Source organism: Balaenoptera ricei, chromosome 3, assembly GCF_028023285.1.
Source record: "Balaenoptera ricei isolate mBalRic1 chromosome 3, mBalRic1.hap2, whole genome shotgun sequence".
Lineage (NCBI taxonomy): Eukaryota > Metazoa > Chordata > Mammalia > Artiodactyla > Balaenopteridae > Balaenoptera > Balaenoptera ricei.
In genome coordinates, this window is record NC_082641.1 from 6,163,471 (window position 1) to 6,190,289 (window position 26,819).

Genomic DNA, 26,819 nt, shown 5'->3' on the forward strand with positions numbered 1-26,819 from the left:
AAAGAAAAAAAGAGGGCCCAAAGCCAGTGTCGATGCATTTTTGAAGAGAGAAGACCTGGAAAACTGTGTTCTTGTAAATCCAACTCAAAAGTTTTGGTTTCTTTCTTCCCCTAAAGAAATCATACTTTGCCAAAGGGTGAAAAATAGGTCATGCATAATCAAATGTTTAGAAGCAAAGCCGCCAATGCCAGCCTGGTTGGGCACACCACAGCTCAGGGCAGGCATCTGTAGGAGGTCGAGGACCCCAGTGATGCACTAGGAAGCGGCTGGGAACTCGGGCTTGAAACAGGAGACCTCCGTTTAATCCCTGACTCTGGTTTTTTTGTTACTAGCTGTGAGACTTTGAACACATTTTTCAGTTTCTCTTAGGACTCTTTTCCTCATTGGTAGCTCATGGGATCGGGTCTGATTAAAAGAGCTAATGACCGTGAGAGAGGCTGGCAGGTACCCAGGCCTCGCTCCAGCTTGTTGGACCCAGCGCATTGCAGGACCAACATGGCCACCCTGCCAGGGCGTGGTAAAAAGCGCTTATCGAAATTAATAACCAGACTCCATCATCAAAGTGGGAGTACAGCATGACTTGTCCAATTGTCTGCCCCAGTCAGAAAGTGTTTGATCCTGTAATTGCCACTCAGCATTGACCTTTATACATCTAATTCTCCAAAAAGGTGACTGAGAGAAGAAAAATAGTATGAGGGCATCTCTCTTCACTGTAACCGAAATCCGGGCTAGGATGCCCTAGGTTTCAGGGACTTCGAACTGCCCCTGTGGGTTCTTCCTCCCTTGGAGCCCACAGCATCCATCCTGGGGCTCTTTTTGTCACCTGCCCTTAAAGGGAGACACCTGCAGATGGGTGATTCACCCGGTGCCCTTAACTGTGCCCCTCCGCCCCTGCCCCGGATGCAGAAGGAGAACTGTTTTTCCCCAGAGCTGTATCTCCAGCCTCATCAAACAGTAGATTTTTTAAAGCAATCAGAGCGAGTCCACCGCGCAAAGGGCTGTGCACACGTGGGTCTCTCAAAGTGAGGTTCCCAACCAGCAGTATCGGCATCACCTGGGAACTTGTTAGAAATGCACATTTTTCAGGCCCCACTGCAGACCTGCCAACTCAGAAATCCTGGTGGGGGGCCCAGCACGCTCCCTGTGCTCTGCAGAGCAGGTCCTCCACGTGATTCGGATCCCCCATCAAGCCTGAGACCCCCTGCATTTTATAACAGAGGAACCAGGTGCAGAGAGGTTCAGGGGCTTGTCCAAAGTTTCCCAGTTGATCAGTGACTAAGACGAGACTGGAAGGGAAAACTGCCTGTTTCCTGAATCTGAACGTGTGACTGGTGGTCAAGGCTCCCTAAGTTCAGGCAACTACGGACACTGCTGTGAGCAAATCATGCAAATGAGAGGACTCGCCAGCCATGTCCATCAGCCCATCATGGCTGCAGCATTGATGACACGTAAGAATCTCGCCTCAAAACCCTCCTTAACCTCTCAGTCTTGTAGGAAGCCCCCCTCTCATGACAAACACTGTGAGTCCAGTCCCCTTAACACTGCAGTATTTTTAATACATCTGTTTAGAAAAGTCTACGTTGTCATGACTCTTCCACGTTATTCTTTTTCCCAGCTCAGTGTGCTTTCCTAAAGACAGCAACACTCTGCTTTTGAAAAAACACTGACAAATGGAAATTTAATAAATCAAAACAAATTCTTTTAATGTATGTTTTTCTTTGACAAGATGACTAATGGGCATTCATTGATTGGCTTTAAGGTGTAAAAGTCAAGATGCTGAAAGAAATATAATTTTCCTTTGCTGCCTAATAAACATGAGTGCTTTTGAAAGCTTGCCCAATTAAAGCCCTGCTTTTTAAAAGTAGTAGAAGGTTAAGGGAGTAGAATCTGACTTAAAGTAACTGAAAATAATCTGACATTAATTTATTGCAACTACTTTCAGATGAAGGCTTTTTTTTTTTTTTTTTTTTTTTTTGGCTGCATTGGGTCTTCATTGCTGCACACGGGCTTTCTCTAGTTGCAGTGAGCGGGGGCTTCTCATTGCGGTGGCTTTTCTTGTTGTGGAGCCCGGGCCCTAGACGCATGGGCTTCAGTAGTTGTGGCATGCAGGCTCAGTAGTTGTGGCTCGCGGGCTCTAGAGTATAGGCTCAGTAGTTGCGATGCATGGGCTTAGTTGCTCCGTGGCATGTGGGATCTTCCCGAACCAGGGCTTGAACCCATGTCCCCTGCATTGGCAGGCGGATTCTTAACCACTGGGCCACCAGGGAAGCCCCAAAGGCATGTCTTAGAGGTGCCTTGTCTTTCTTGGTAATCAAGACTGAAGAAAGAATAATTTATAAAAATTTCCATCACCCAAACTTTATATATTTTCTGTCATGCTTAATGCACCCAAAGGCATTTCAAATAAACTGCTATTTGTTTGAAAAAAAAAAAAAGACATCAACAGTGAAAAAACATTTTCGAAAGTATAAGGAAATATTTAAGAGTCATTCAGCCTTGAAATTGCCAGGAACGCAGTGTCATAAGTCCTTAGAGAATCAAGACAATAAAACCAGCAATGGGGGAATCAGCACTGAAATTAATTAGATCACCTGCCCATTAACTGCTAAGCTGTGGAAAATTTAATCATGATAGGTGACGGATGATTTCTTCCAAGAGATCCATTCATTAAAAACATAGCCAATATCTTAATACTTGAATAAGTTTCAAATCACCTCCAAAGTAAACATTTCTAACTTTGGTTAAAGGCAGCAGCTGCTTCCTAAAAGAAAACTGTTCAAAGTGACAGTCTCAGCCCCTATCGTGCAGGTTAAGACCACACCCCAGTGGATTATGGATTCCCACACAAACTCCTCAAGGTTTAGAACTCCCACTTTAAAGCTGAGGAAATGTGGGCTCAAGTAGGTGAGTCAATTTGCCCTGCCCCACGCAGCTAGAAGATGCAGGAGCCACAGTGTTACCCAAGCCTGTCGAGCGCCAAAGCCCGATCTCTTCCTGTGACCTCTGGCTGCTTCGCCACCGAGGGGTGACAGCAGCAGCGCTGGCCTCCGAGGCCACCCATCCTACTAGGGGCTTTTGTCCTCGGTTGTCCAAAATTCTGTTATTTGTGGCTCAGGCCTGTGGCGGGGTGGGGGGAGGAATGTTGTAGACGCTAGAGTTCAGCTGTGCCGAAAGGCAATTTCATTACATCCCCATTAAGTATTGTTTGTGCTGTGAGACGGTAGCGGTTTCCGTAACCGGTAAGAAAAGCGCCTGCGCACCATTGCCACGAGCGCCTCCGCCAGGAAGACTCGCAGACGTGGAGAGCAGCGAACAAAGGTCAGCCCAGCCGCTGTCAAGGGGGAGCCAGGTTTTCATTTTATTCAGATGCTCATAATGGATCCGTCCCCAGCATCATTTCATCTGAAATCGGTTCGCGTGAAAACCGTCAGACTAGGTAGGTGTCCATCCTCAGAGTCGCAGGCCTTTGGCCGGGCTGGTCGCCAAGGAAACGTGCGGGAAGCAGCCCTGCGCGGTCCTTCCCGCGGCCCCAGCGCATCGGGGGCGCATCAGGGACGCCCGCTGGCCCGGGAGCCTCAGGGTCACACAGGGGCCCTGAGGCCGGCGCCACACCGCGTCCCCCCCGCCCCTCCCCCCCCTGCAGTGCCATCCCTCTCGCCCGCGCCCTTCGGGCCATGCGAGGGCGTCAGGCTGGAGAAATGTGCCCGAAGCCGGGCGCCTTGATGCTGGGGATGTCGTTCTTCCGGTAGAAGTCGGCCTTCACGTGGCCGGCGCGGCTGTGATCCCGGTTCGCGGGCTCCACAGGCTGGTGGATGCGCTGCCCGTAGACGGAAGACGTCAGCACCCACACTGGCCTCTCGCGCTCCTGTTGGGGGTGAGGGTCGGGGAGCGGAGCGCTCTTACCTGTCCAGCCCGCGTGCCGCGCACCTGCGCCCCACCTCCACCTGGCTTCTTAGGACCCCTCCACGCTGACGCCGGGGGGGTCCTCTTTAACCAATTCACACCCTGTCCCCTCTGCTCCCGGCCTGCTGCTGTCCTCAAGTCTTTCAGAGGAAAGACCAAGATCTCGCACGGGGCAACAGGTACCCACTGACTTCAGGGTCCTGTTCCTCCCCCTCTCCTCCCTTCTCCCCGAGCTCCTCCTACCTGTCTTCTGTCCGCCTTCTTCCTTCTCCCAGATACACGTCTCCCCAGATCTCCCATCTCCCCAGACCTCCCATCTCCCCAGACCTCTCATCTCCCCAGATCTCCCATTTCCCCAGATCTCCCATCTCCCCAGACCTTGCATCTCCCCAGACCTCTCATCTCCCCAGATATCCCATCTCCCCAGACCTCTCATCTCCCCAGATCTCCCATCTCCCCAGACCTCCCATCTCCCCAGACCTCCTATCTCCCCAGACCTCTCATCTCCCCAATCTCCCATCTCCCCAGACCTTCCATCTCCCCAGACCTCTCATCTCCCCTGGTCTCCCATCTCCCCAGACCTCTCATCTCCCCAGACCTCCCATCTCCCCTATCCGCCATCTCCCCATGCTCCATCCCCCAGACACCCTCATCTCCCTAGGCCCCCCATCATGTCCCCAGCCCCCTTCATCCCTTTCATTTTCTCCATCCCCTTAAAAGGCTGTATTTCTCTGCATACCACTTATCACTAGCTGGCATCCAGGTCATTATTTATTTGGCTTTTATTTTTCTGTCTCCTTGTGGGAATGTCAGCTCTAGGAGGACAGACACTTCTGTTTCATTCCCTTTACACTCAGTGGCACATGGGAGGTGCTCAAAAACTCTGACTGGATCTAAGTCATGCCAGGCGTGTGCTTATGAGAGAAAAGCACTAACCTCACTACCAACTTGGAACGAATTAACACAAACCAAAACAACAGAAAAACAAAGTTAATGTCCGTGACTTAAGTGGTGATACTTCATAGTACCTCCATCACTTAATTTCACAGCAGTTAAAAGTTTCTTTGCAAGTGACACGGTGGCATTCTTAAACATTAACTGCCACAGGCAAAAATCCTCTGATCCAAAAAGAAATCCCACCAGAAGCTTTTTCATCTAGATTTCTGTGTATTGTATAAAGATTATGATATGAATACAGAATCCAGATTTTAATAAGCATACGGTCCTCGGATCAGATTTACAGAGACAATGTCCTAGTGTGGAAGAGGGTCTAACCCAGCGGCAGGTGGGCTCGACTATGCCAAGGGGATGCACAACCTCCTTCCCCCACCCCATCCCTATCAACCCCCCTCTCTCTACGCCCACACCTCCAACCCCCCACCCAACCCCCTGTACCTGCTGTGAGCCTGACCTTCTCACCCTGTGAGTTTGGTTCCCTCTGTTGGTCACCACCCAACCTGTACAGCTGAGGAGAAGCAAAGCCCTTCCCCTCAGAAAACCTTGCAGAGATAAAAGAAGAACTGAGCCGTATGTGGTACATACAGTGCCCTGGTAACTTGGGAGAAATACTCTTTCTTGCATGTGTGGTTTCATCCCTGGAAGGCCAGTGTTCTTAGAACTATGATAGCCAGGCCTGGGAGGTTAAGCAAAGACCTATTTATCTATTGAAAAGAACGCCTGAGTTTTGCTGTCATGGAACTGTTGCATTCTAGAGGACTAAACAACAGTCACAAAACTTAACACGCAGTTTAACATGGCAGAATGGAGTGAGCTGTGACGGTAGCTTAGCCTTCACTTCCCGGCACAGTGAGACAGAGGAGAGCCTCACAGGGGACAGTTACGTGCAGCCAACTGCACACGGTGCTCAGTAAACGCACACACAGGGAATCTGTGCACACCCAGCGATGCCCTGCCTTACTGTTACCTCCTCGTTAACGTGCAGTCCCAGGCTTTTTGCATGTTCTCTGTCGTCTCGGTGCAATTTCTGATTATATCCTGGGCTCCTCTTAAAAACACAGTCATAGAGGGAAATGATTCCGGTCTGGGAATAGAAAGAGAAAGAAAGCCATGGTTTATTCAAGGGCTGAGCCATGGAAGCTTCGTGCAGCTTGAGAGCCCAAACTCTCCCTGATGAAGAGTGGAGATGTATAGAGATTCCCGACTGCACGGAACGTGTATGGGGAAGGTCACCACCCCTCAGGCAGTGACCAGAGCAGGGACGCCAGGCCCCAAGTTCCTGAGAGGCCCGACAGGGTGATGTTTCCAGGGACAATTTTCCTAGACTGTTACAGACCCCTCCTTCCCAGAGGAGGCTCCCCGCTCTCCCTGACTCCACCCTAGGGCTCAAATCTTAAAATAATGATAATCCACTCAGTATATGTGTTTTCTCCTCCATTTTTTTTTTTTTTTTGGCGGTGCCGCGTGGCACGTGGGATCTTAGCGCCCTGACCAGGGATCGAACCCGCGCCCCCTGCAGTGGAAGCTTGGAGTCTTAACCACTGGACCGCCAGGGAAGTCCCTCTCCTTCATTTCTACTTTTCTTGAATTTCTCAAATTTTCTATATTAGGCTTGTACTGCTTTGAAAAACTAACAATATCTGAATACTAGGACAATATACCCAAATAGAAGTTCTCCCTCTCTAGAGAGAAATATTTTCTTTAATCATATGTGGCAGCTATAAAAACTGTAATTCATATATATATGAACATATATATTTGGTATATGTTATATATGTATATATATACATATGTATAATATACACATATATAGCAAACATACGTATAAAATACTCACACACACAGCTCTAATGTGTTAGAAAATGATCCCATTAACAGAGCAGCCATCTGTAACATCTCCATCTTTTTATCCCCAATTTTTCTTACTACAAAAATAAAACTGCCTCATTTGGAATCTAGTAAAAGGAAAAGAAATCCACGTGTTAGCGGATCTTCAATCCTCGCCTTGTAAGTCAGGCCTGTCATTTATGTACCTCCAGCCAAGTGCCACCTGCCTTGAATCCTCCAGCAGCAAAGGCAGATGCACCGTCTCGCTGGGATGTGGGATCACGGGGCCTCTAACCTCTGCTTGCTTGTTTGTTTTCATCCTGAATAGTAACGCTAGAATAGTCCCCTCCAGCTGAAGGACACAGAGGTAGAAGGTAATGGTGAAAAGGACGCACACTGAGTGCCTAGCCTGTTGGAAAACACATCCCGCCCGTTCTCAGTGTGGGAACTCAAGAGCTGCTGACAACAGCGGATACGGCTGGAGTGTGATGTAGCTTCAACCCAGCCGTGAAAACTCCTTCACCTTCATCTATCCTGTGCAAGACGTGCCACTCCCGCTCGGGAAGGTTTGAAGATAACTCACACATCGCTGCTGTCATGGTGCCATTAACCATCTAGTCAGGAAAACAGTGCCATCTTTTAGAAACATTATTTTCAAGTTCTCCAGAATTTCAGTGGCACCACCATGTTCAAGGCACTTATTCAGTGACACTGGAATCCTGGTTTGCCTACGTTCCGAGTCACTCCAAGTAGCTAGAACAGGAGCCATGGCTTCTGAATCTGTGCCCTGATGGTCATTTAATGAGGTCACCTCGCAGAAGCTTCTTCTTGGGTTTGTCTTCCCTCTCGCACTCAGCTGCTGGGTCTGTGCATGCATTGGTTTGGCCGGCCCTGACTGTCACGCCTCCTGAAGGCCACCTACACCCTACAACCTCCTGAAGGTAACCTTGTACTCATGGGATTAAAAAGCAAAAGACCCAAATCAGTGGAGAGGTGATACATTATTCAGCTTTTGGTACTGTGAACATTGGCTAGCTGTTTGGGGAAAAAAAGATAAAGAAACCTGGGTCTTCACATCACACTCTGGACAAAAGTAAACTCTGGATGGATTAGAAAAATAACTGAAAGGAAAACCCACAAGGGACCTCCTAGGCAAGAAAGCAATGGGGAAATATTACAAAGAAAATACCCATCACTTTGACCATGTAAAAATCAGACATTTGCTTATCAAATAAAATTCAAACTTAAAACAACACCTTTAGAAAATGAAGAAGAAATCTCAGTGTCTTTAACATCAGCGTGTAGGATGTCCACAGAAGCAGAAGCTGGTGGGGTTGGCTGGGTGCTCACTTCTAGCCTAGAGAGATTAAGGAAACCTCACAGCAAACCTTTTTTCGGGTAAGCTACCGGGCCAGCGGGTCCTGCAGAGACACAGCAGAAGCTCAAGGATGCCACCCATCTGCTGGGATTGTGGGACACAAATTCTCCAAGGGAGCATGCTCGCCTTCTGTAAAGGGGGTATTGCAATGCAGACCCTTTCCTTTGGGGTTCAGAACTACTGGCCAGGCCCGGCAGAGGCAGACACGAACAGTAACTTGAAACGCCATCACCCCTACATCGCCCGCATTTACACGGTAATCTAGGCTGGGCTCTTGGTCATAATGTAGATGTTCCATTGTCACTGGAATCTCTCCTGGCCCGACTGATCTGTGAAATGGGTGCGTTTTGGGAAAGAGCTGCCGTGGGCAACAGAATGACCTGGTTTCCTAGGACCGAGCACCTGAGTGGGAGCTGCACCTGCGGCCAGAGGTGCCCCCTTCTGCACCCTGAGAACCTTGGGCCAGAGAGGAGGAGACCAGCGGCCAGTCTCTGTTCCCTGCAATGCTCCCTGCAGGGACTAGCTGCCCCAGGGTGTGCGGCTCAGCCCCACCACAAGGGGGCAGCCCTGACAGCAGGGGAAACAGGGATCCTCCCGGTGCTGGCTTCCCGTGCAGGTGGCCCATTCACACCTGCCCCTCCTGAACTGAGTAAGCCCCTGGGGTCCTTGGACTTGTCCTGGGAGAAAGACTAAAGAGGGAGGAACGAACTCAAGAACAGAATGAGAATGCCATCGCTGTTACCTGAACGAAGAAGGAAGTCTTGCTTCGTTCTGTCCCCTATGATGGAGAAACTCACTGCAATATGCAGCTTTACAGAATAATTAATGCCTATTTCTTCTCATTCTAATTGGGTCTCCTAAAATACTCTATAAAAGTAAGATCTATGAGCAGCAATGCCGGACTCCCGTCCCCAGGATTAGGTACCAACAGCCTACTATATCTTAGAAGAGTCTTTATTAGAAATCTCACTACTGATGGATGTGGTCAGAATCTTTAAGTCTTCTGTGTGGGGATTTTGCCTACTCAGGACTTTCCAGAGTAAAAAAGAGTTTTTTTCTATCATTGCAAAATAAGAAAAAATTAATCCATCACCAGGCAGGCAGCCTTACTTAGTAATGTGACTGTCCATTTCCAATACCTAATCAAACCAAAAATCTGGGTTTTCCTGGATTTTAATGATTAATCTTTCTTCTTTCGGGCTTTTTTATTCCTTTATGATTTGAAGCAAAATGATATTAATAAAAGCCAAACTGGATTTAGATGCTACCACAAAACAGAGCTGCTGGGTTCCTGATATTTTGCTATTAAAATCTCTCAAGGGATTTCCTCTATTTCTCTGGATGTAGATGCTACCAAAAAACAGAGCTTCTGGGTTCCTGATATTTTGCTATTAAAATCTCTCAAGGGATTTCCTCTGTTTCACAGATGACTTTTAAAAAAAAAAAAAAAAAAGGCAAAGCAGAGCCCCTTTACTTTTCTCTCATGATTTCCTCAGCTCCTTTGTGTTTTGAGTACTGTTATAATGTATTCTGGTCTTATTCTGGTCGTGGTATCTGATCACCCACCATCAGTTTCCCTATGGTGACCCCTACTCCTAACACTGAAAAATCACCCCAGTCTGTAGCCCTGGGCTGACACCATAAGACAAGTGGGGGCCTTCAGTTTTCAGCTTCCAAAGCACGTTGGGTCTACTTTGTGCCAGGCACTCTCCTAGACTCTGGAACAGAAATAGGGAGACCCTACTTTAAAGGAGACCACCTAAAGGCTGAGAATGGAAATAAACCCACTAATTAAAATATCTCAACATAACACACAGGGAGGAACAGAGGTATGTACAAAGTGCAGTAGCACCAAAGAAGGAAGGATCAGCTTTTGTCTAGCCTGGGGGTAACAAGTGGATGCAAATGAAGTTGACAGGAGGGACCACACCACTGTAGCCAGGGCCACTGGGGAGTAAGCTCCCCGTGTGTTAAGGGTTGAATTCCTTCCTCCAAAAATTCACATGTTGAAGTCCTAACCCCTAGTACCTCAGAACATGACCTTATTTGGTAATAAGATTACTGAAGGCGTAATTAGTTGAGGTCAGACTGGGATAGGGTGGGTCCCTAATCCAATAAGACTGGTGCCCTTATTAAAAGAATTTGCACACAGACACAAATAGGCAGAAAGTGAAGATGATATGAAGAGACACAGGGAGAAGACAGCTGAGCTAAGGAGAGAGGTGGGGGACAGCTTCTCCCTCACAGCCTCAGAAGGAACCAACACTGCCAGCACCTTGATTTCAGATGTCTAGCCAACAGAAACTGTGAGACAATAAACTCCTGTTGTTTAAGCAGCCAGGTCTGTGGTACTTTGTTACAGCAGCTCTAACAACATACGCGATAAGGAAAATTAGCCATCCTTTGAATGATGGAAAGTAAGGATAGAGATAGTACAAAGGTTATTGCAGTGGAACCAGAGACCCAACCACGGAACACTCCACTCCGGTAAACTGAATCGGTAGACCTACTGGCTTGGTAGACATCACCAACGTTCAGTGCTCCTCTACTGACTACACAGAGCATTAATCTTCCCTCTCCTTTAGGTTAGTGAAGCCATGAGCCCAGTGCTAACCAATGAATGGTGCGTAGAGGTGACATGTGACTCTTCGATCGGAAGTATTTAAGAGCCGGTGCCGGGGACTCCTGACGCTTCAGACTGAGGTGTCAGCAGCTTCCACGGTGGCCACTGAGGGACGGTACTGGGCAGAGTCACCCTTCTGATCCCTGTTGGACGCTTAGCATGAGAAATAAACTTTGCTTCAGGCCACTGAGACTTTGGGGGTTGTTCGTTACTGCAGCATAACCTAGCTTATCATGACTAATGCAAGTTCATAAACAAGGAAGAAGCCCTGGCCTGCCACCTCCAGCCCACAGGGGGCCTGAGAGCTGTCTCTTCTGGGGTTGTGGGCTTTATTATACCCAGTGCCTCCTCCCAAACTTGGAAGTTCTCTTCCTCCCAGAAGTTACACAAACTCTCACACAAATAGTTGGGGGAGGGCTTCCGTGGTGGCGCAGTGGTTGAGAATCTGCCTGCCAATGCAGGGGACACGGGTTCGAGCCCTGGTCTGGGAAGATCCCACATGCCGCGGAGCAACTAGGCCTGTGAGCCACAACTACTGAGCCTGCGCGTCTGGAGCCTGTGCTCCGCAACAAGAGAGGCCGCCATAGTGAGAGGCCCGTGCACCGCGATGACGAGTGGCCCCCGTTGCCACAACTAGAGAAAGCCCTCGCACAGAAACGAAGGCCCAACACAGCCAAAAAATATAAAAAAATAAAAATATTTTTTAAAAAATTGCAAAATGATTCTATGTTGCATTAAAAGAAAAAAAAGTTGGGGGAAGATTTTGAGCAAACTGAGATTCAAGTCCTTTATTTTCTCCTCCCTTTCAGACCATTTTGAATATAAATGCACTCTTCATTGTAAGTTTCCATCACAATTAGGCCAGGGCCAAGTGACCAGCTCTGGCCAGGGAATGTGGGTGAAACCAGTGGATGCCATCTTCTAGGCCTGGTCCCTAAGAAACTCTCAGCAGGCCTCCACACTCTCTCTCCTTGCTCACTGACCAGCAATTTAAAGGATCCAGGGAAAGACCCGAAGTCCCAAAGATTTCCAGGCCCTGGCAATAATGGAGTCACTAAAACAGAGAAGCTCAGTTTCCCAAGTAACTGCATTAAGAAGACCCGCCCAGGAGAAACATACATGTTGGGCTCTATTTCATTACGTCATGTTTATATGCTTAAGGCCACTGGCGCACTTATGCTAACAACCTGCTGTCTGGACAAAAAAGACCTGATCTGTAGTGTTTGTTTGCTAATTTCTGTGGTGTAAATACTCCCATCATGGCCAATTTCAGGCTTCCATTTGAATGCAGAGTTCAGAAGAGATGCTAAAAATCCCCTCTTTGTCAGTATGATCAGACTCTGACACACCACTAGTTAAGACTCTGGGGGGTGGGGTCCATTTGTTTGCATAGCACATCCTAGCCCACCTTTATTAATAAGGTTATGACCGAGCTATTCTCATCTCCTCTCCTCAGGGGCCATAGTACTGCTACCTCTCACCTGGAGGCTTTCAGGTACTGTTTGCCTACCCAGAGCTTTGTGACTTTTACTTTTAAAACTGAAAATTCCCAAGGTGACTGAAAATGGTTTTCTTTGATTCATAAGGGCCTCATTTTACTTCTGATAAATTCAGTGCTTCTCCTTGTGAGTCAAGCAGTGTATGAAGCTTAAGGAGTATGTTTTCATTAATTTTAATATTGTTCAAAATTCTCTCTCTCAGAAGAAAGGTAGCTTGTCAAGGACATAATGATAACTTTTTTAAAAGGACAATACTCAACTATTCTCTGGTTTGTGGCAAAGATTGTGTTTCCTCTCTGGTGTGTTAAGATCACACGTTTGGGAAATTTTCATAACTTTCCAAATAATCTGAATAGTTTATCAATTTAATAAGAATGAAGACAGTTGCCTTCTCTCTTCCATTGATACCAGCTCCCCATTCGCCCCCTCTTCCGCCCCCTGCCCCCCAGCAATTCACATCAAGGAAGAAAGGGCCATCCACGGGGGCTGAAACCTGAATCTAAGTCTTACATGTTGTCACTTGGTCAAATATATTGGGGAAAATGCTGTTTGTTTTCACGTATCATTTGCTTGTTGCACTTCTTAAAAGGGGATGATTTTGAAAAAAAGTCTGAGATACACTGTTAAATGAAAAGAGCATGCTGCAAATATATACACGTAGGTGCGTGATCGTGTGTGAACATGTTCTTATATTTAAAAATTCGACACACATGACTGCATTCATAAACGCACGTGGAAAGGCATGCACCATGTGCACCATGTGGGCGCACATGGGTGGTCATGACTGGTGGGAACCAACTGGTAGGAAATTCCCTATTCTTGGGGTTTCCTTCCAGAGGAATCACTTGCGCTAGAAGGGCACACATGACCTCTCCTCTCACTCCTTCCTCCCTCCTGGGTGACCTGCCCCCCTTCCGCCTGCCCTGGAGGAAGACCCTCAGCCCCACCCTCCAGGCCTTAAGTTCCCAGGGGCGGGTCACTGAACAGTACAAGTGCAGCCAGCCCAGACAGAGAGAGGCAACAAGAGTCCATTCCCAATTTTGGTCCCTCGAGGAGAAGAGCAAGGTCAAGGATAACCCAAACAGCAGATAATCCAAAAGGAGACCTCTGTTTAGCCTAAGAAGCTAAGCTCATCAATTGGTGACTCGTCTCTTTGTTTAAAAAATCCGCATCCATTTATTCATCCTCACTGGTTCATCAGCAGCTATTTATGACGCACCAACTATGAGACCGTGGGCACTCTTTCAATTGCTGAGGATAGAGGAGTCACACAAATAAATCCCTGCCCTCATGGAGCTCATATTTTAATAGGAGAGAAAAAACCAACAAGATAACCAAGTAAACTATTTAGTAGGTTAGATACTAATACATGCAAAGGAGAAGATCAGGCAGGATGCGGAGTGTGCCTTGGAGGGCAGGGGGCGGGGCGGGCACACTTGCATTCGGCCAGCACACATTGGGACTGGAGGACATGCGGGTACACGATGGATAAAGAGAGAGAAACTTGCCTAGATTTTCACAGGTGGCCCAGCAACAGAACCGGAGCTCACGTGTCCTCCACAGCCCCTAGGAGTGGCCAAGCCTGTATGGCAGATGTACTTGATGCCTAAAGGTGAAGAGGGTCCAGGAAGGGCTCGGGGAGCTGGTATTGAACACTTCCTGTATCCTGGACGTGGGCATAGGCCCTTCAGGGATGCCCCTTTGCACCTCTGTGCAGTTAACACCCATCATTATGTTTACCAAGCGCTTGGCTGCACGAGACAAAAGGAAATTCAGTATCAGGAGGGTAAAGAAACAGTCAGCCCCTTGCCTCTTTCTCTCCACCACACACCGTCACAGAAAGTCGGCTAATCCCACCAAAACTAAGGTTGGATTTTCTGAGCAAAGCTTCACTCAAGACCCAGCTATCCACAATTCACATTAGCATGAGGGAAAGCATATTCTAAAACTGCCTAAGATTTTTTTTTTAATGTAGCTTTTAGACTTTGAGAAATTTAATCAAAACTGTCATAAAAGGGCATTCTCCTTTGACTTAGCCTTTCCATTTCAGTAGCAGAAATGTTGCACAAAGCAGAAGAGGAAAAAAGTAATTTAAAAACACCACTGAACTCAATCTATGGAACATTATTTTGTAGAAAAAGCCCACACTGCTAGAGGCTCCCTAGGGAGCAGGACAGGAGTTGATAGCATTTTCGCTGGCAGCTTTAGAGGACAAATTTGTCTTAAGATCCAGGGTATTACTGGGGCTTTAAATAAGTGTGCTGCTGCAAGAGCTTTGACTTTGGGCTCCTGCGGGGGAGATGCCTTATAGAACATAAGGAACCACCAGATTGACACGCAGACTACCTGCCTCACCTGTGTTCATTTCCAACAGTGAACAAGATGGAGGATAAAAGGCCCCAGGACCGAACCCTCAATGAAAGGAAACTCTAATCATCACTAAGAAGAACAAATAATAAGAAGAAGAGCTCTCCTTACATTGGGCTTACTATGTGCCACTTTCCACCCATTAATTAAATTAATTCTCATAAGAGCTCCATGCATTTGGTGCTGTTTGATCCTTGATCCCGAGAGGGGCAAGGTGAGACGGAATGTTTGGTCTGTGACTTGAACTAATAACACAGAGGACTAATAATGCAGGACTCCTGGGCCTGTACTACTAACTAACTAACCGGTGAGTGTGACACACAGCAACTGACTTAAGAGCTACTTTTGCAATGTTTCTTCCCAGCTTTGAGCGGGGCCTGGAATTATTTACAAAGAATTTAGGGGCAGCTGAGACCCCAGCAAACCTGTGATACAGAGTTCATACTTTTTAGTCCATATGATCTCAGGGTCAGAGAATCAGCTTCTGGAATCGTGTAGCTGATTGAATACCAGCACATACAAGGTCATTATTGCCATTGGTAGCTGGCTTGCAAATGGACTTTGAAATGTCTTTTGTTGTTCTTGCTGCTTTGAAGGCTTTTTTATTTAGGTGTTAACCTTTCTCCTGCATCATTTTTTTCCCTGTGACGGTAAAGGCTTCAGGACTTGAATTTGCCTGTGACCCCAGCTATCAACTGTACTGAAATTTTTTTCTTAAAATCTCCTTTGTATTAATTTGTCTAAGGCCCATCCCTCCATTGGCAGTAAGACATCAAGAGCAGATGTTGGCAAGCGTTTTCTGTAAAGGGACAGATAGTCACTGTTTTAGGCTTTGCAGGTGCCATGGTCACTGTTGCAACTATTCAGCTCTGTGTGGTTGCCATTGACAATACTATACACATGGGCATGTGACTGCGTTTCAATAAAACTTTCTTAATACAGGTGGCAGGGCAGATTTGGCCCAGGAGGCTTCCTGTGCATGGCCCCTGCACTAGAGGGGCACACTTCTTGCCCATTTCTGATCTGCTTCCAAGTACGGAGCCCTGGTCACCTCATACCTTGGGCGTCTCTCTGCCCCTTGGTTGATTTGGCACCAGAAAGGTGGAGCCATGAGTCAGATTGGTGAATTTAGGAAGAATAAACTGAGTCTGCCAAACTCAACTCTGCCCCTTTTCCCTTGGCAGTGCCTGGCCCACAGGGGGTAGAGGGGTCTCCTCTGCTTCTTCCGGGGCCCACAGCTCTGGTGGCTGGATGGGTAAATCTGATTCAGAGCTTCAGTCTCCCCAAGCCCAAACCCATTTGCCCAGAGTCCTTAGCGGGATCCTGCACCCTGGCTTTTTTCTCTGACAAATATGTATCTTGGCCCCCACCTGCTTAATCCTTTATCTTATTTCCCTATAGCCTCAAAGTGGTAATCAATAAGACCCCTCAAAGATACACATAAAATGGTGTACTGTGAATTTTTCCATTTTGTCAAGAAGCCGGATAATATTTATATACTTTCAATAAAACAGCATGGACCAACCTAAAACATCAAGACTCCTTGATTTTTGGTTGGTTCTCTCATGCTGTGCATTAATGCTATGCGTGACTCATAAATTCACTGGCAATGATAAAAGTTTGGCACACCTAAGTTGTAAAGTTCATTTAATAAATAAAATTATTTATAGATAAAATTTCTTTCAAAATATACTGCTCATGGGAGGAAAAGATATGAGGTCCATGGTGGCTGTGAGGTTGGGAACCACTGCTTTCAATCCCATTCCTGTCTTAACGGTCAGCAGAGATATTCAAGCCCGGGCCAGTCAGCAAACAGGGAGGTAAGGACAGATGAGCTACAGGAGTCCCCTTTCTTCCTCATGTCCTTCTGTCCTTCCATATCGTCAAAGCCAAGCAGAGAGGCGCTAACAGATACAAGAGATGCCCCTGGCTGCGGTCTATGTGTTGGTTTGCTGGGGCTGCCAAAACACAAAGTACCCAGAACCAGGGGCTAAGCAACAGACATATACTTTCTCACAGTTCTGGTGGCCCAAGTCGGAGATCAAGGTGTCAGCAGAGCTTGTTCCTTCTGAGGACCATGAGGGAAGGACCTGTCCCCAGCCTCTGTCCTTGGCTTACAGACAGCCGTCTTCTCCCTGTCCATTCACATCATTTCCCCTCTACGCAGGTCTGTCTCTGTGCCCAAATTGCCTCTTTTCCTAGACGGCAGTCATTTTGGATCAGGGCCCCCCACTAATGACCTCACTTTGATTACCTCTGTAAAGACCCTGTCACCAAATAAAGTCACATTCTGAGATACAGGGGATTAGGACTCTAACATAAGAATATTAGGGGGACACGGTTCAACCCCTTTCAGTTGTCGAAACTAGAAACTACTGCTTCTGTTTGCACGGCTAAGATCCGTGGTATTCTTTCACATGTGGCAAGTACTCAAATATGTGCTGACCTGATCTAAACGGGGATTCACTTGGGCTCTGTGGATTGTGGGTATGGAGAAGCAAAGGATGTGTTTGGCGGGAACACCTCTCACATCAGGAGGGAAAGACCTCCTTCCTCCCAGGCACTTGGTTATCTATAGATCCCTCTTCAGGCCACCCCTTATCCCTGCAGGCTGAGCATCTCCCCAAATGCGCCTTTTAATAATGATGCCCCTGCTTCCCCAGCTGCAAGACAGGCTGCAGCAACGTACAGTACAAGGCACTGGATGGAGACTTTTAGGAAAAACATGGAGAAGAAAGGAGTAAACGACCCCCGCAAATTCTGAATGTGTTTCTTTTCCTTTCGCTTTTCTTCCTGCTTTGGCTGCAGGGTGGCCTTCGCAGACCCTCAGGCTTTCCCCACGACTCGTGTGTGCCTGGTGCGTCCCGGCCACAATCCTGGGACGCTCCCAGCCGCGCTCTCCCTGCCAGCGGCTGTTCAGCCCTGCCTCGAGGTTTCCTTGCTCGCAGGCGGGCTTCTAGGAGGGTTTCCGCGCCCTGGGCGGTCCGGGCACAGTCACTGCGGCGAAAGCCTCCCGGTAGTGGCTGTTTTCGGGCCAGCCCAGGCCTGCGGCAGGCAGACCCCAGAAGCAGCGGTGCCCCTGCCGGCTGGGTGGCCCCCGCGCTCCTGCGACCCTCCCCCAGATCCTGGGCACCAGGCTCACCTTGCTGCTCCCGGCAGAAGGAGGAGAAGCCCAGGGGCTCTCCCTCACTTCCCGGGGGAAAACTCGGCCCTCACCCACCCCTAAAAGGCTCCGAACACCCGCTGAGCAATCCCGGCCGCCCAGCCCGCACGCCCGGCCTCGCAGCCCCCTTCCAGGTGAGCGTTTTTCCCCTCCCTCATCCCCACACCCGGCTCCGCGCCTGCCCATGCCCTCGTGGGGGGCGCGGGGGTCCACGTGACGCCGGTGGTCGTAGTCGCGGTACTCTGGGGTCTAGGAGCCCCAGAGGGAGGCCACTCTCCCACCCTCCCACCCGCTTTGACCCGGACGCCCCCTGACTCCCTGCGCCCCGCCCCGAAGCCCGCACAGGCGGTGCCGCTCAAGCCCGCCCCGGCTCTTCGGCGCAGCCCCGCCCCAGAGTCCTAACCCGAATCTGCAGCCCCACCGCCCGGCCCTCCACGCTCCGCGGGGCGGCCCCGGCCTGCAGCCTCGCCCCCAGGAGCCCTCGCCGGCAGTGTGACCCCGCCCCCGCATCCTCCCGGGCAGTGTAGCCCCGCCCCATTCCTTCCCCCTCTAACGCCCTCCCCGGCGGTGCCCCATTCCCCCTCCCCCAGGCCCCTCCGGGGTAGTGCGGCCGCGCCCCCAGCACCCCTTCCCGGCAGTGAAACCCCGCCCCCAGCACCCTCCCCGCAGGGCAGCCCCGTCCCATCTCCCCTCCCCGCGTCCCCTCCCGGGCAGTGAGACCCCGCCCCTATTCCCCCTCCTCCCCCTCCTCCCCCGACCCCCTCCCCGGACTTGCAGCCCCGCCCCCAGCACCCTCCCGGGCAGTGAGACCCCGCCCCTATTCCCCCTCCTCCCCCTCCTCCCCCGACCCCCTCCCCGGACGTGCAGCCCCGCCCCCAGCACCTCCCCGGCCCCTCCCCCGCAGGGTAGCGCTCCCCTCAATCCCCCCCAGCCCCCGTCCCTGCTCTCCAGCCCGCCCCGCCCCGGGCCGCTCACCCTGCCCTGGCGGTAGTAGTAGCTGTGCTCCTTGGGGTCCTGGCGCCGCGGCGGGACGTAGCTGAAGGCGGACAGCGCCGAGATGGGCGGCGGCCGGGGCTTGCCCCGCAGCGTGGCGGCGGTGATCTCCTCCTCGTCGTCCTCCATCCGGCAGCCGTGCTCGGTCCCGCCAGCCGAGGAGCCCGGTCCCAGTCCGCCCGTCGCAGGTTGCCCGGCGCCCGCGTTCGGCCGTTGCCTGGAAACCGAGGGGGCGCAACGCTAGGCTGGACGGAGGGGCGGGGCGGGGCGGGGGTGGGGCCGACCCTCCCCCGCCCCCCGGCACGTCGGTGCACACCCGGGTCTTTCCTTCTTGGGGCGTCGGGGGAGCCACACCTGCTAAAGCCACTGCGGGGTTCCCGGGTGGGAGGTGCCTCTGGGATCCTCACTTTCCGCCCTGCTTACCCTTCTCCACGCAGTGTCGGTTCGTTCACTCAGGGACCATTGTTCGCTGGGCAGTTAATGACCTTGCACCTACTGAGTGCCAGCGCTGGGGATGTAGCCTTGAACCAAGCAACCCTTGTCCACCGGGATCTGACAGTCCGGTGATGAAGGCAGGTGACAGGTGTGAAAACGCAAGCAACTTGAAGAGGGTCTGGGACAGTGCTGCCCAGTAAGAAGACAGAGAGGGCCGCGTGTGTAACGTAAAACTTTCTGGCAACCATGGTCCCATCCTCCCCCGGGCAGGGGTCCTCATAAAAGCGCCAGCAAAGGAAAAAAAAAAAAAAAACTCTTATAGTCTACTACCTCTTTCAACCTCTCCGGTCTCTTTTAAAGACCAGACATAGGAGCTCAGCTAATGGTCAGGAGTCGTCACAAGCGTTGCACAGGTGATCTGATCTCACACTTTGCAAAATGGGAGCAGTTAACACCAATTATCTTGAGACCTCAGCTAAAACTGAGACCGAAATCGTTTCATTGAAAAATCCTTTTCCACAGCTATGTGGGCGTGCTTCTGTTAGCTTCGATTTCAATTTCAATTTGTTCTGCACCAGACTGACAGCTGTACAGGACATGGTTGCACACATACACTCTCTCTGATGGCTCAAGTCTGGCACACAGTAGGTACTCAACAGATACTTGGTGGCTCAGTAAGAAATACAGTTGCCATAATGGCTTGGGTACCTTCTAAAGGTGAGTCTGGGGGCTTCCCTGGTGGCGCAGTGGTTGAGAATCTGCCTGCCAATGCAGGGGACACGGGTTCGGGCCCTGGTCTGGGAAGATCCCACATGCCGCGGAGCAACTGGGCCCGTGAGCCACAACTACTGAGCCTGCGCGTCTGGAGCCTGTGCTCCGCAACAGGAGAGGCCGCGATAGTGAGAGGCCCGCGCACCGCGATGAAGAGTGGCCCCCGCTTGCCACAACTAGAGAGAGCCCTCGCACAGAAACGAAGACCCAACACAGCCAAAAATAAATAAATAAGTTAATTAATTAAAAAAAAAACCATAAAGGTGAGTCTGGGACAAGGGCTTGGATGCTCTTGCTTTATTTGGGAGGTAATTCCAAGGAGCAGGAGGGAGGGACCAGAGGAGTGAGAGCAGCAGGAAAGTCTGTATAAGGTTGAATTCTCAAGGTCACTCCTGAGGGCAGCTGGAGCTCGACGTTGCCCAAGACTTTCTGAGGAGCCTGGAGCAGCCTTTCAGAACCACCTGCAGTTCAACATGAAGGCGCTTTTTATTTCTTGTTCCCAGTCCTCCTGGGGTGAGACTTCCTTCTGGATTGTTCACTCCTGACTTGGTGGGACCCCTGCCCAGGCTCCCTGAGGGTCTCCCCGGTGCCAGAGAAGCGCTGGGGCTGACAGGGACAGGTACGGGGCATCAACTGGAGGGGGCATGCTGCTGTCAGGAGGTGGGTGCAGCCCCATGGAATGGCCACCACACCCGGGGGTGGATTCAGATGTGAGGCTGAGCGGCTGCAGGGCGGGAAGCAGGGGTGGAGGAAACAATAGGTAAGACCAACTTTGCCAGTTTCAATTATCAAGAGATTTTAGTTCCTTTTTAAAAAAACATTTTTCCTCTATGATCCTATTATGTATTCTGGGGACATGAGTGGAATACAAGGTCAAAGAGTCGAATGCGTTTAAGTCCCTTGTATCTGTGACTTGTACTTGCAAAGTTCTGCATGAGGGAAAGGAAGGATAAAAGAATGAAAACCCTGCTCTTAAAATAAGTGGGTTAATAGTACAAGAAGGCACGCTGAGTACGAGTTAACTCTGCAGGAGATCAGATCAGCTTTGTTTCACGTGTCAGGTCTACAGTCCTCCGCTCTACCAGCTGAGCTATCGAAGGGTGCACAGATCAGCTTTGTTTCAAATGCCAGCCTCAGTAGTCTGGGATGTCTACCCCCCCAATCCCATGCCAGCCTCATGGACATACACCGGCGCCCTCAGCTGACGCTGGGTGATGACGTTGCCCTGGTCTGGCTTAGGGTGACATGGGCGTACTGACCGTTCACTGTTCATGCAGCCTGCTCTGCAGGTCCAGCGGGGCCTCGGCTGCCTGCAGCCCCCCCGCTGGATGACACGCTGGAGGGCAGCCCCCACTGCAGAAACTCAGGCAGTTCATGGGAGCATTGGAGGCGCCTAATCCAAACTGCAGCTGGGACTTGTCCCGTCTCTCTTGACATCTGGGCAGAATGTAAGCAGGGGGAGACCTGGTGGGAAGAATTTCTGTTAATTTGAGGCCAGGAAGGAGAAAGCTAATGTGGTGCGACATTAGCATGTCACATGTCACATTAGCGGAGCTTTCAGCACATCTTGGGCAGTGTGTGTGTTATATTTATCATGAGTCCTCATGAACCCACAGACTTGTTAAGTTCAGAAGAACCCTCTGGTTCTTTATGCTGATGGGAAAACTGAGATGCAGGTAGGATAAGTGACTTGATGCAGGTGACAAGGCAGTGGGTGCCCCTCCTGAAAGGTGTATGGAATATCTGGAAAGGGGGGGCTGGTCTGAGGGAATGGTTTTCTCCTTTGGAGCCCTCAGACCATTCAGAGATGGGGCCACAGCCTGGACAAAGCACAAAGCTTTAGCCAGAGATTCTCAGCCAGCGCACTGATGCAGCCAAGGAACAAAGTGTCCAGATGGCCTCCTCTCCACCTTGTAAACCTTTGTCAACTGAGGCGGAGAGAGGGGGGAAAAATCACCTGTGAATACATGAAAATGCCATCATCTTTCTAAAAAATCTTCTGTTGAAAATGCAGAAATTTTAAAACAAGGTTGATATCTCCATTTTAAGTTTGAAAGCTTTTACAATCATGTTATTTGTAAATGTCACTGTAAACTCATTTAAGTGGCCCAACATAATTGGACTTTCACAGGCTTTAAAACAGCTTAAAATCCCTTGGATTAAGTACTCCTCTGCTTTTATGATGATTCAGAGCAAGAGGGGTGGATGGACAAACACACATCATACCCGTCACCCGCTAGGAGAAGTGCCCGTCTGTGTACCCAGCAAATCTAAAGGTCATTATGAACTCAAGGGGTATGAAAGGGTGCTCCTGCTGCACCTTTTCCGGAGCCCCCATCAGTGCTGTTTGACAGTGAGAGTAACTGCATGACCCTGGCTCCTGCGACAGGGAAGCCACTGTCCGTCCTCCAAAGCATCTCCGCAGGCTCCGGGGCACGGGCAGCGGTCCGTGATGGGGTAACACGCCTTCACCTCACTCGACACCGCCTCCCTGGGAAAGAGGCGTGAGTACTGCTGGTAGACTTAGAAAGCGTGTTTGTCATCAGGTTTTTCCTGTAGGCTGGGTCACTCACTTGATGGAATCCCTCGGAGCCACTTTAAGCATCAAACTTATGAATCAAGACATATAAGTGCAAATTTAATTTTGGCTTGTTCACCTTGTTGATTTTGAAATCAAAATGAGTGTGATTTTAGAGACGCCCCAAACGAAAAACCCCTGATACCGACGGCTCTAGCTATGAGCAGGACCACCTGGCAGACCCAGGGCTCCTTACAGAGGGTGGACCCCAGGGCTGAGACAGGAGGTGGTGAGTGAGCCTGGGACATCCTCTTCTGCCAAGAAATTTTCAAAATCGAATGTGTCAAGGTCAAAAGGACAAAGAGGCCATCCTGAAGGGTATCCCACCGGTCTAAAACAGGACTAGTTATGCACCCAAAAGATGACTGTAATGGCCTGAAGCACATCAAATATGTAAAATGTCATGAATTCATAAATATCCTAAAACAAACAAACAAACAAAATACTGACCAGATAACCACCTCTGTATTCTAAACCTTGATACAAGGAAAGACACATTTATCTCTTTTTTTTTTCTGTATAAACCTTATTTTATTTTTATTGGAGTATAGTTAAGATGTTGTGTTAGTTTCTGCTGTACAGCAAAGTGAATCAGTTATACATATACACATATCCACTCTTTTTTAGATTCTTTTCCCACGTAGGTCATTACAGAGTATTGAGTAGAGCTCCCTGTGCTATACAGTAGGTCCTTATTAGTTATCTATTTTATATACAGTAGTGTGCGTGTGTCAATCCCAATCTCCCAGTTGATCCCTCCCCCGCCTTTTCCCCCTGGTAACCATAAGTGTGTGTATAAACCTTATTTTAGAGTTCAAGAATAGTTGATGGGAGAAATTTCTTCTTTATAGATGAATACAAGCTGATAAAAGTAAAGGAATGATAGCGTTAGGAAATCTTTTTGTTTTAAACACCTGTTGGAATAATGAATCTAGGCAACAGTCATCAACAGATGCTGAAGCCATTAGGTGGCAGGTTGTTGGGGACTGTATGGTGGATGGATCAGGCTGGTGCTGATCCAGGAACCCACTATCCATCCTAATGAGTATCACTAAGAGGGTAAGGCGACATTACGGTATGATGTAAAACAAATACACAGCGCCTCCTCTGAAGCACCCCTGCTGAGAAAATTAAGCTGAATCTAAGCAAGCCTCTGGATGTAACTTTTAGTTTAACAGGGAATACGGCAAAGGAACCAGTTAGAAAATGTCAAATCAATACTGTGGGATATTTTACAAGGCAATTGATCTAACTTCTCCAATAACTTAATAACATGGAAACCAGGTGAGGGAGGGGGGCAGTTACAGACATGAGACTTAAGACTTAGGGGTATAACATCTAAAAGTAGTATGTGGCCTTTGTTCAGATCCTGCCTCAAACAAATCAACAGTTACAAAATATTTCTGAGAGAAAGACAAATACCATATGATACCACATATGTGGAACCTAAAATATTGCACAAATGAACCTATCTACAACACAAGAACAGACTCACAGACATAGAGAACAGACTTGTGGTTGCCAAGGGGGAGTCTGGGGTTAGTAGATGCAAACTATTACATACAGAATGGATAAACAACAAGGTTCTACTGTATAGCATAGGGAACTATATTCAATATCCTGGGATAAACCATAATGGAAAAGAATATAAAAAAGAATGTATATATATGTATAACTGAGTCACTTGGCTGTTCTGCAGAAATTAACACAACATTGTAAATCAACTATACTTCAATAAAAAAAATTAAAAAAATATTCCTGAGACAGTATAGAAAACCTGGAATATAGACCAGGTTATTAAATGATCACAGGTAATAATTATTAGTTTTGTTCATTGTAATAATGGCAGAATAGTTAAAGAAAAAAGAAAAAAGTTTATTGGTTATAGATTCATATTGAAGTATTTAGGATAAAAGTATATGATAGCTTGGATTTTTAAAGAAACATTCCAATAAAAAAGGAAAAGAGAAAAAAGAATATGGGAATAAATAGATGAAACAGAATCGGAAAATTTGGGTATTTTGTCATGCTGAATAAAGGGACTCATGTGAATTCATTATACTATTCTTTCTACACTTATGTGTGTTCAGTGTTTTCCATAATAAAATTGACAGCATTATTGAGACATTGTTTATTGCAAACATTAGAACCCAGAATATCAGTTCAAGACACAAATAGTGTGCCCTATATACCAGAGACTGTGGGAGGAGATGGGGACAGAGATTTTTAGTTTTTTTCTGAGATGGGATTTCAAGTATATTAAGGCAAAATTTCTTATGATGGAGCCAACAGCCAAAGAACACCAGCAAAAGGTAAGGCTTATTGACTACAGAGGCAAGGGAGCCGGCACACCAGAGGAACCAGGCAGAGGGATGACAGGGTGAGTAGAGGATTTGGGTCAAACTGAACAAAGCTGGGTTGGAGATGCAGAGAGCAAGCTTGTGTATAAGAGAACTAACGTGAGGCCTGGCCTGAGAAGACGACCCGGGATGCTCAAAGATAAGAAAAAGGTAAGGGGGTTTGTGTCCCAAACCCTCTATCTGAAGCTCTGCATCCTCTTGGAAATCAAGGCTGCTTCTCTGCACCAGAATGACCCACGAGGCTCAGATCCTGCAGGCAATAGAGGCGTGTTCCATTCTTATTACAGCAAAGGTTTTACAGAATGAGGTTTCTCAGCAGGGTGCCTGTGATGCTAATTAGCAAAAGGAGTGGCCGCCGGTTCAAGCTGCTGCCCCAGGAGTCTTACCCATGGAGGCAACGGTGCTCCTCCTTACAGAGCATGCCTGATGGGCTCCCTGTCCAGGAGCTGTAACCATGAAGTTTGACTGCAACGTAACTCTTGTACCAATGACAACAAGAGTCCTCATGGCTCGCTGAGCACGTACTGTTTTCCAGGTACTGGCCATACAGCTGACAAGGCACGACTTATTTCATGATCCTGAAACCGAGCAGGACCCTAAGGGGCCTTTCAGGGACACACCCCTCCCCCATGTCCTCTGCTGTAGTTCCTCTTTGAAGTACCCAGATAATAGATAATGGTATCTGATGCACATTTCCTGAGTTGTTTTACAGATGCTAAAACCACCACTAAATGGAAGAAATTAACTACCTGATGACCATGAGCACGTAGCCCCCAGACCTACTGGCGCCTAAGGACTGACAATGTTAACCCCTGTGACACCACCCTGTTACCTCACCATCAACCAATCAGAAAATTGTGCACTAGCTGATCACACACCCTGGGACGCCCCCTCCCTCACTTGGCCTTTAAAAATGCTTTGCTGAAGCCCATGGCGGGGGCGTGGCGGGGGCGGGGGCGGGGGGGGATGGTTCAGGCTTTCTGAGCACCAGCTGCCTGGACACTTTGCCTGGTGCCTGCCATAGACGCTGCACTTCCCTTCACCACAACCCGGTGTCAGGAGATTGGCTTTGCTGCACGTGGGTGGGCGGACCGGAGTTTGGTAACAATCCTACACTGTGTATTTAGACTCCAGGTGGGTCTGGATGTTTCCAGTTTGGGGAAATCTCAGCTTTTGGAGGCTTATTCACCACCGTGGAGCCAAGACCCCCTCCCTGAATTTGTGCACAAATTCAGGGAAGGGTCCAGCTTTTTTAGAGGGAACTGACTTTTTACCCCCCAGAATTCTATCAAATATGCTCAGTTCTGCTCCTTCCTATTCTTTCTTCTACCTAATGAATATTTACCAAGTCTCCAAATGCACCCAGGTGTACGGAGTCGGCAGGTAGAATCCTGGTCAAAGAACCAACCAGCATCTCTTCATCCAAAGATACCATCTACCCTCCCTGTCTAGGCTTGGTTCAGCCAAACAGCATTCCTTCTTCAGGTCAAGGTACGGAAAATTGCCTGTTTTGTTCAGGCAGAACTGTCACCGCACCATTCCACAGCTCCAGCCTGCCGCCTCCCGCCCTTCCCCCTGCCAACAGGCGCGCAGGATACACTCTCTCCTCCTGGGACCAGGGATTATCCCGGTTCCACTGCTGAAGCCCAATAAATGTCCTAACCTTTGCTGCCCTCTCGCGGCTGGTCTGAAGATGATCACTGTTGCTTCAGGGGTTATGCTCGCAAGTTAAACTTTTTTCACCTATTTTTCTTTCTTTGCTTTACTTTTTTTTTCCTTGCTTTGCTTTTATTTTTAAAAAACAACATCAAGAGTCTTATTTAAAAACATTATTAATATACGGTACCAGGAGTTATCATACTGTATATGTAATTTCAACAAGGAAATTCACATCATATTTACTTACATAAGTAGACATTAAAATATTAGTGGCCTGAGGATTCAGTTTATAAGGACACATGGCTT

General features: G+C 48.8%; 1 protein-coding gene across 1 annotated transcript; it reads right to left on the minus strand.

Annotated features, from left to right (window-relative positions):
• Positions 1–3,627: 3,627 nt before the first annotated feature.
• Positions 3,628–18,898, minus strand: CFAP90 (cilia and flagella associated protein 90). The gene is made up of 3 exons (XM_059919211.1): positions 18,693–18,898; positions 5,828–5,944; positions 3,628–3,865 (listed from the first exon to the last, which is right to left on the minus strand). Exons 1-3 carry the CDS (start codon positions 18,837–18,839, stop codon positions 3,686–3,688), a joined length of 444 nt encoding a protein of 147 aa, XP_059775194.1. The 5' UTR covers positions 18,840–18,898; the 3' UTR covers positions 3,628–3,685.
• Between the last annotated feature and the right edge of the window lie 7,921 nt (positions 18,899–26,819).

What these genes read in the sequence shown, in the direction of transcription:
- CFAP90 (XM_059919211.1), bottom strand. Translation starts at nt 18,839, where the DNA reads ATGGAGGACGACGAGGAGGAGATCACCGCCGCCACGCTGCGGGGCAAG. An exon ending in ACTACTACCGCCAGGGCAGG is followed by an intron (nt 5,945 to 18,692) that starts GTGAGCGGCCCG and finishes TTCTATTCCCAG; the next exon opens with ACCGGAATCATTTCCCTCTA. An exon ending in GACTGCACGTTAACGAGGAG is followed by an intron (nt 3,866 to 5,827) that starts GTAACAGTAAGG and finishes CACCCCCAACAG; the next exon opens with GAGCGCGAGAGGCCAGTGTG.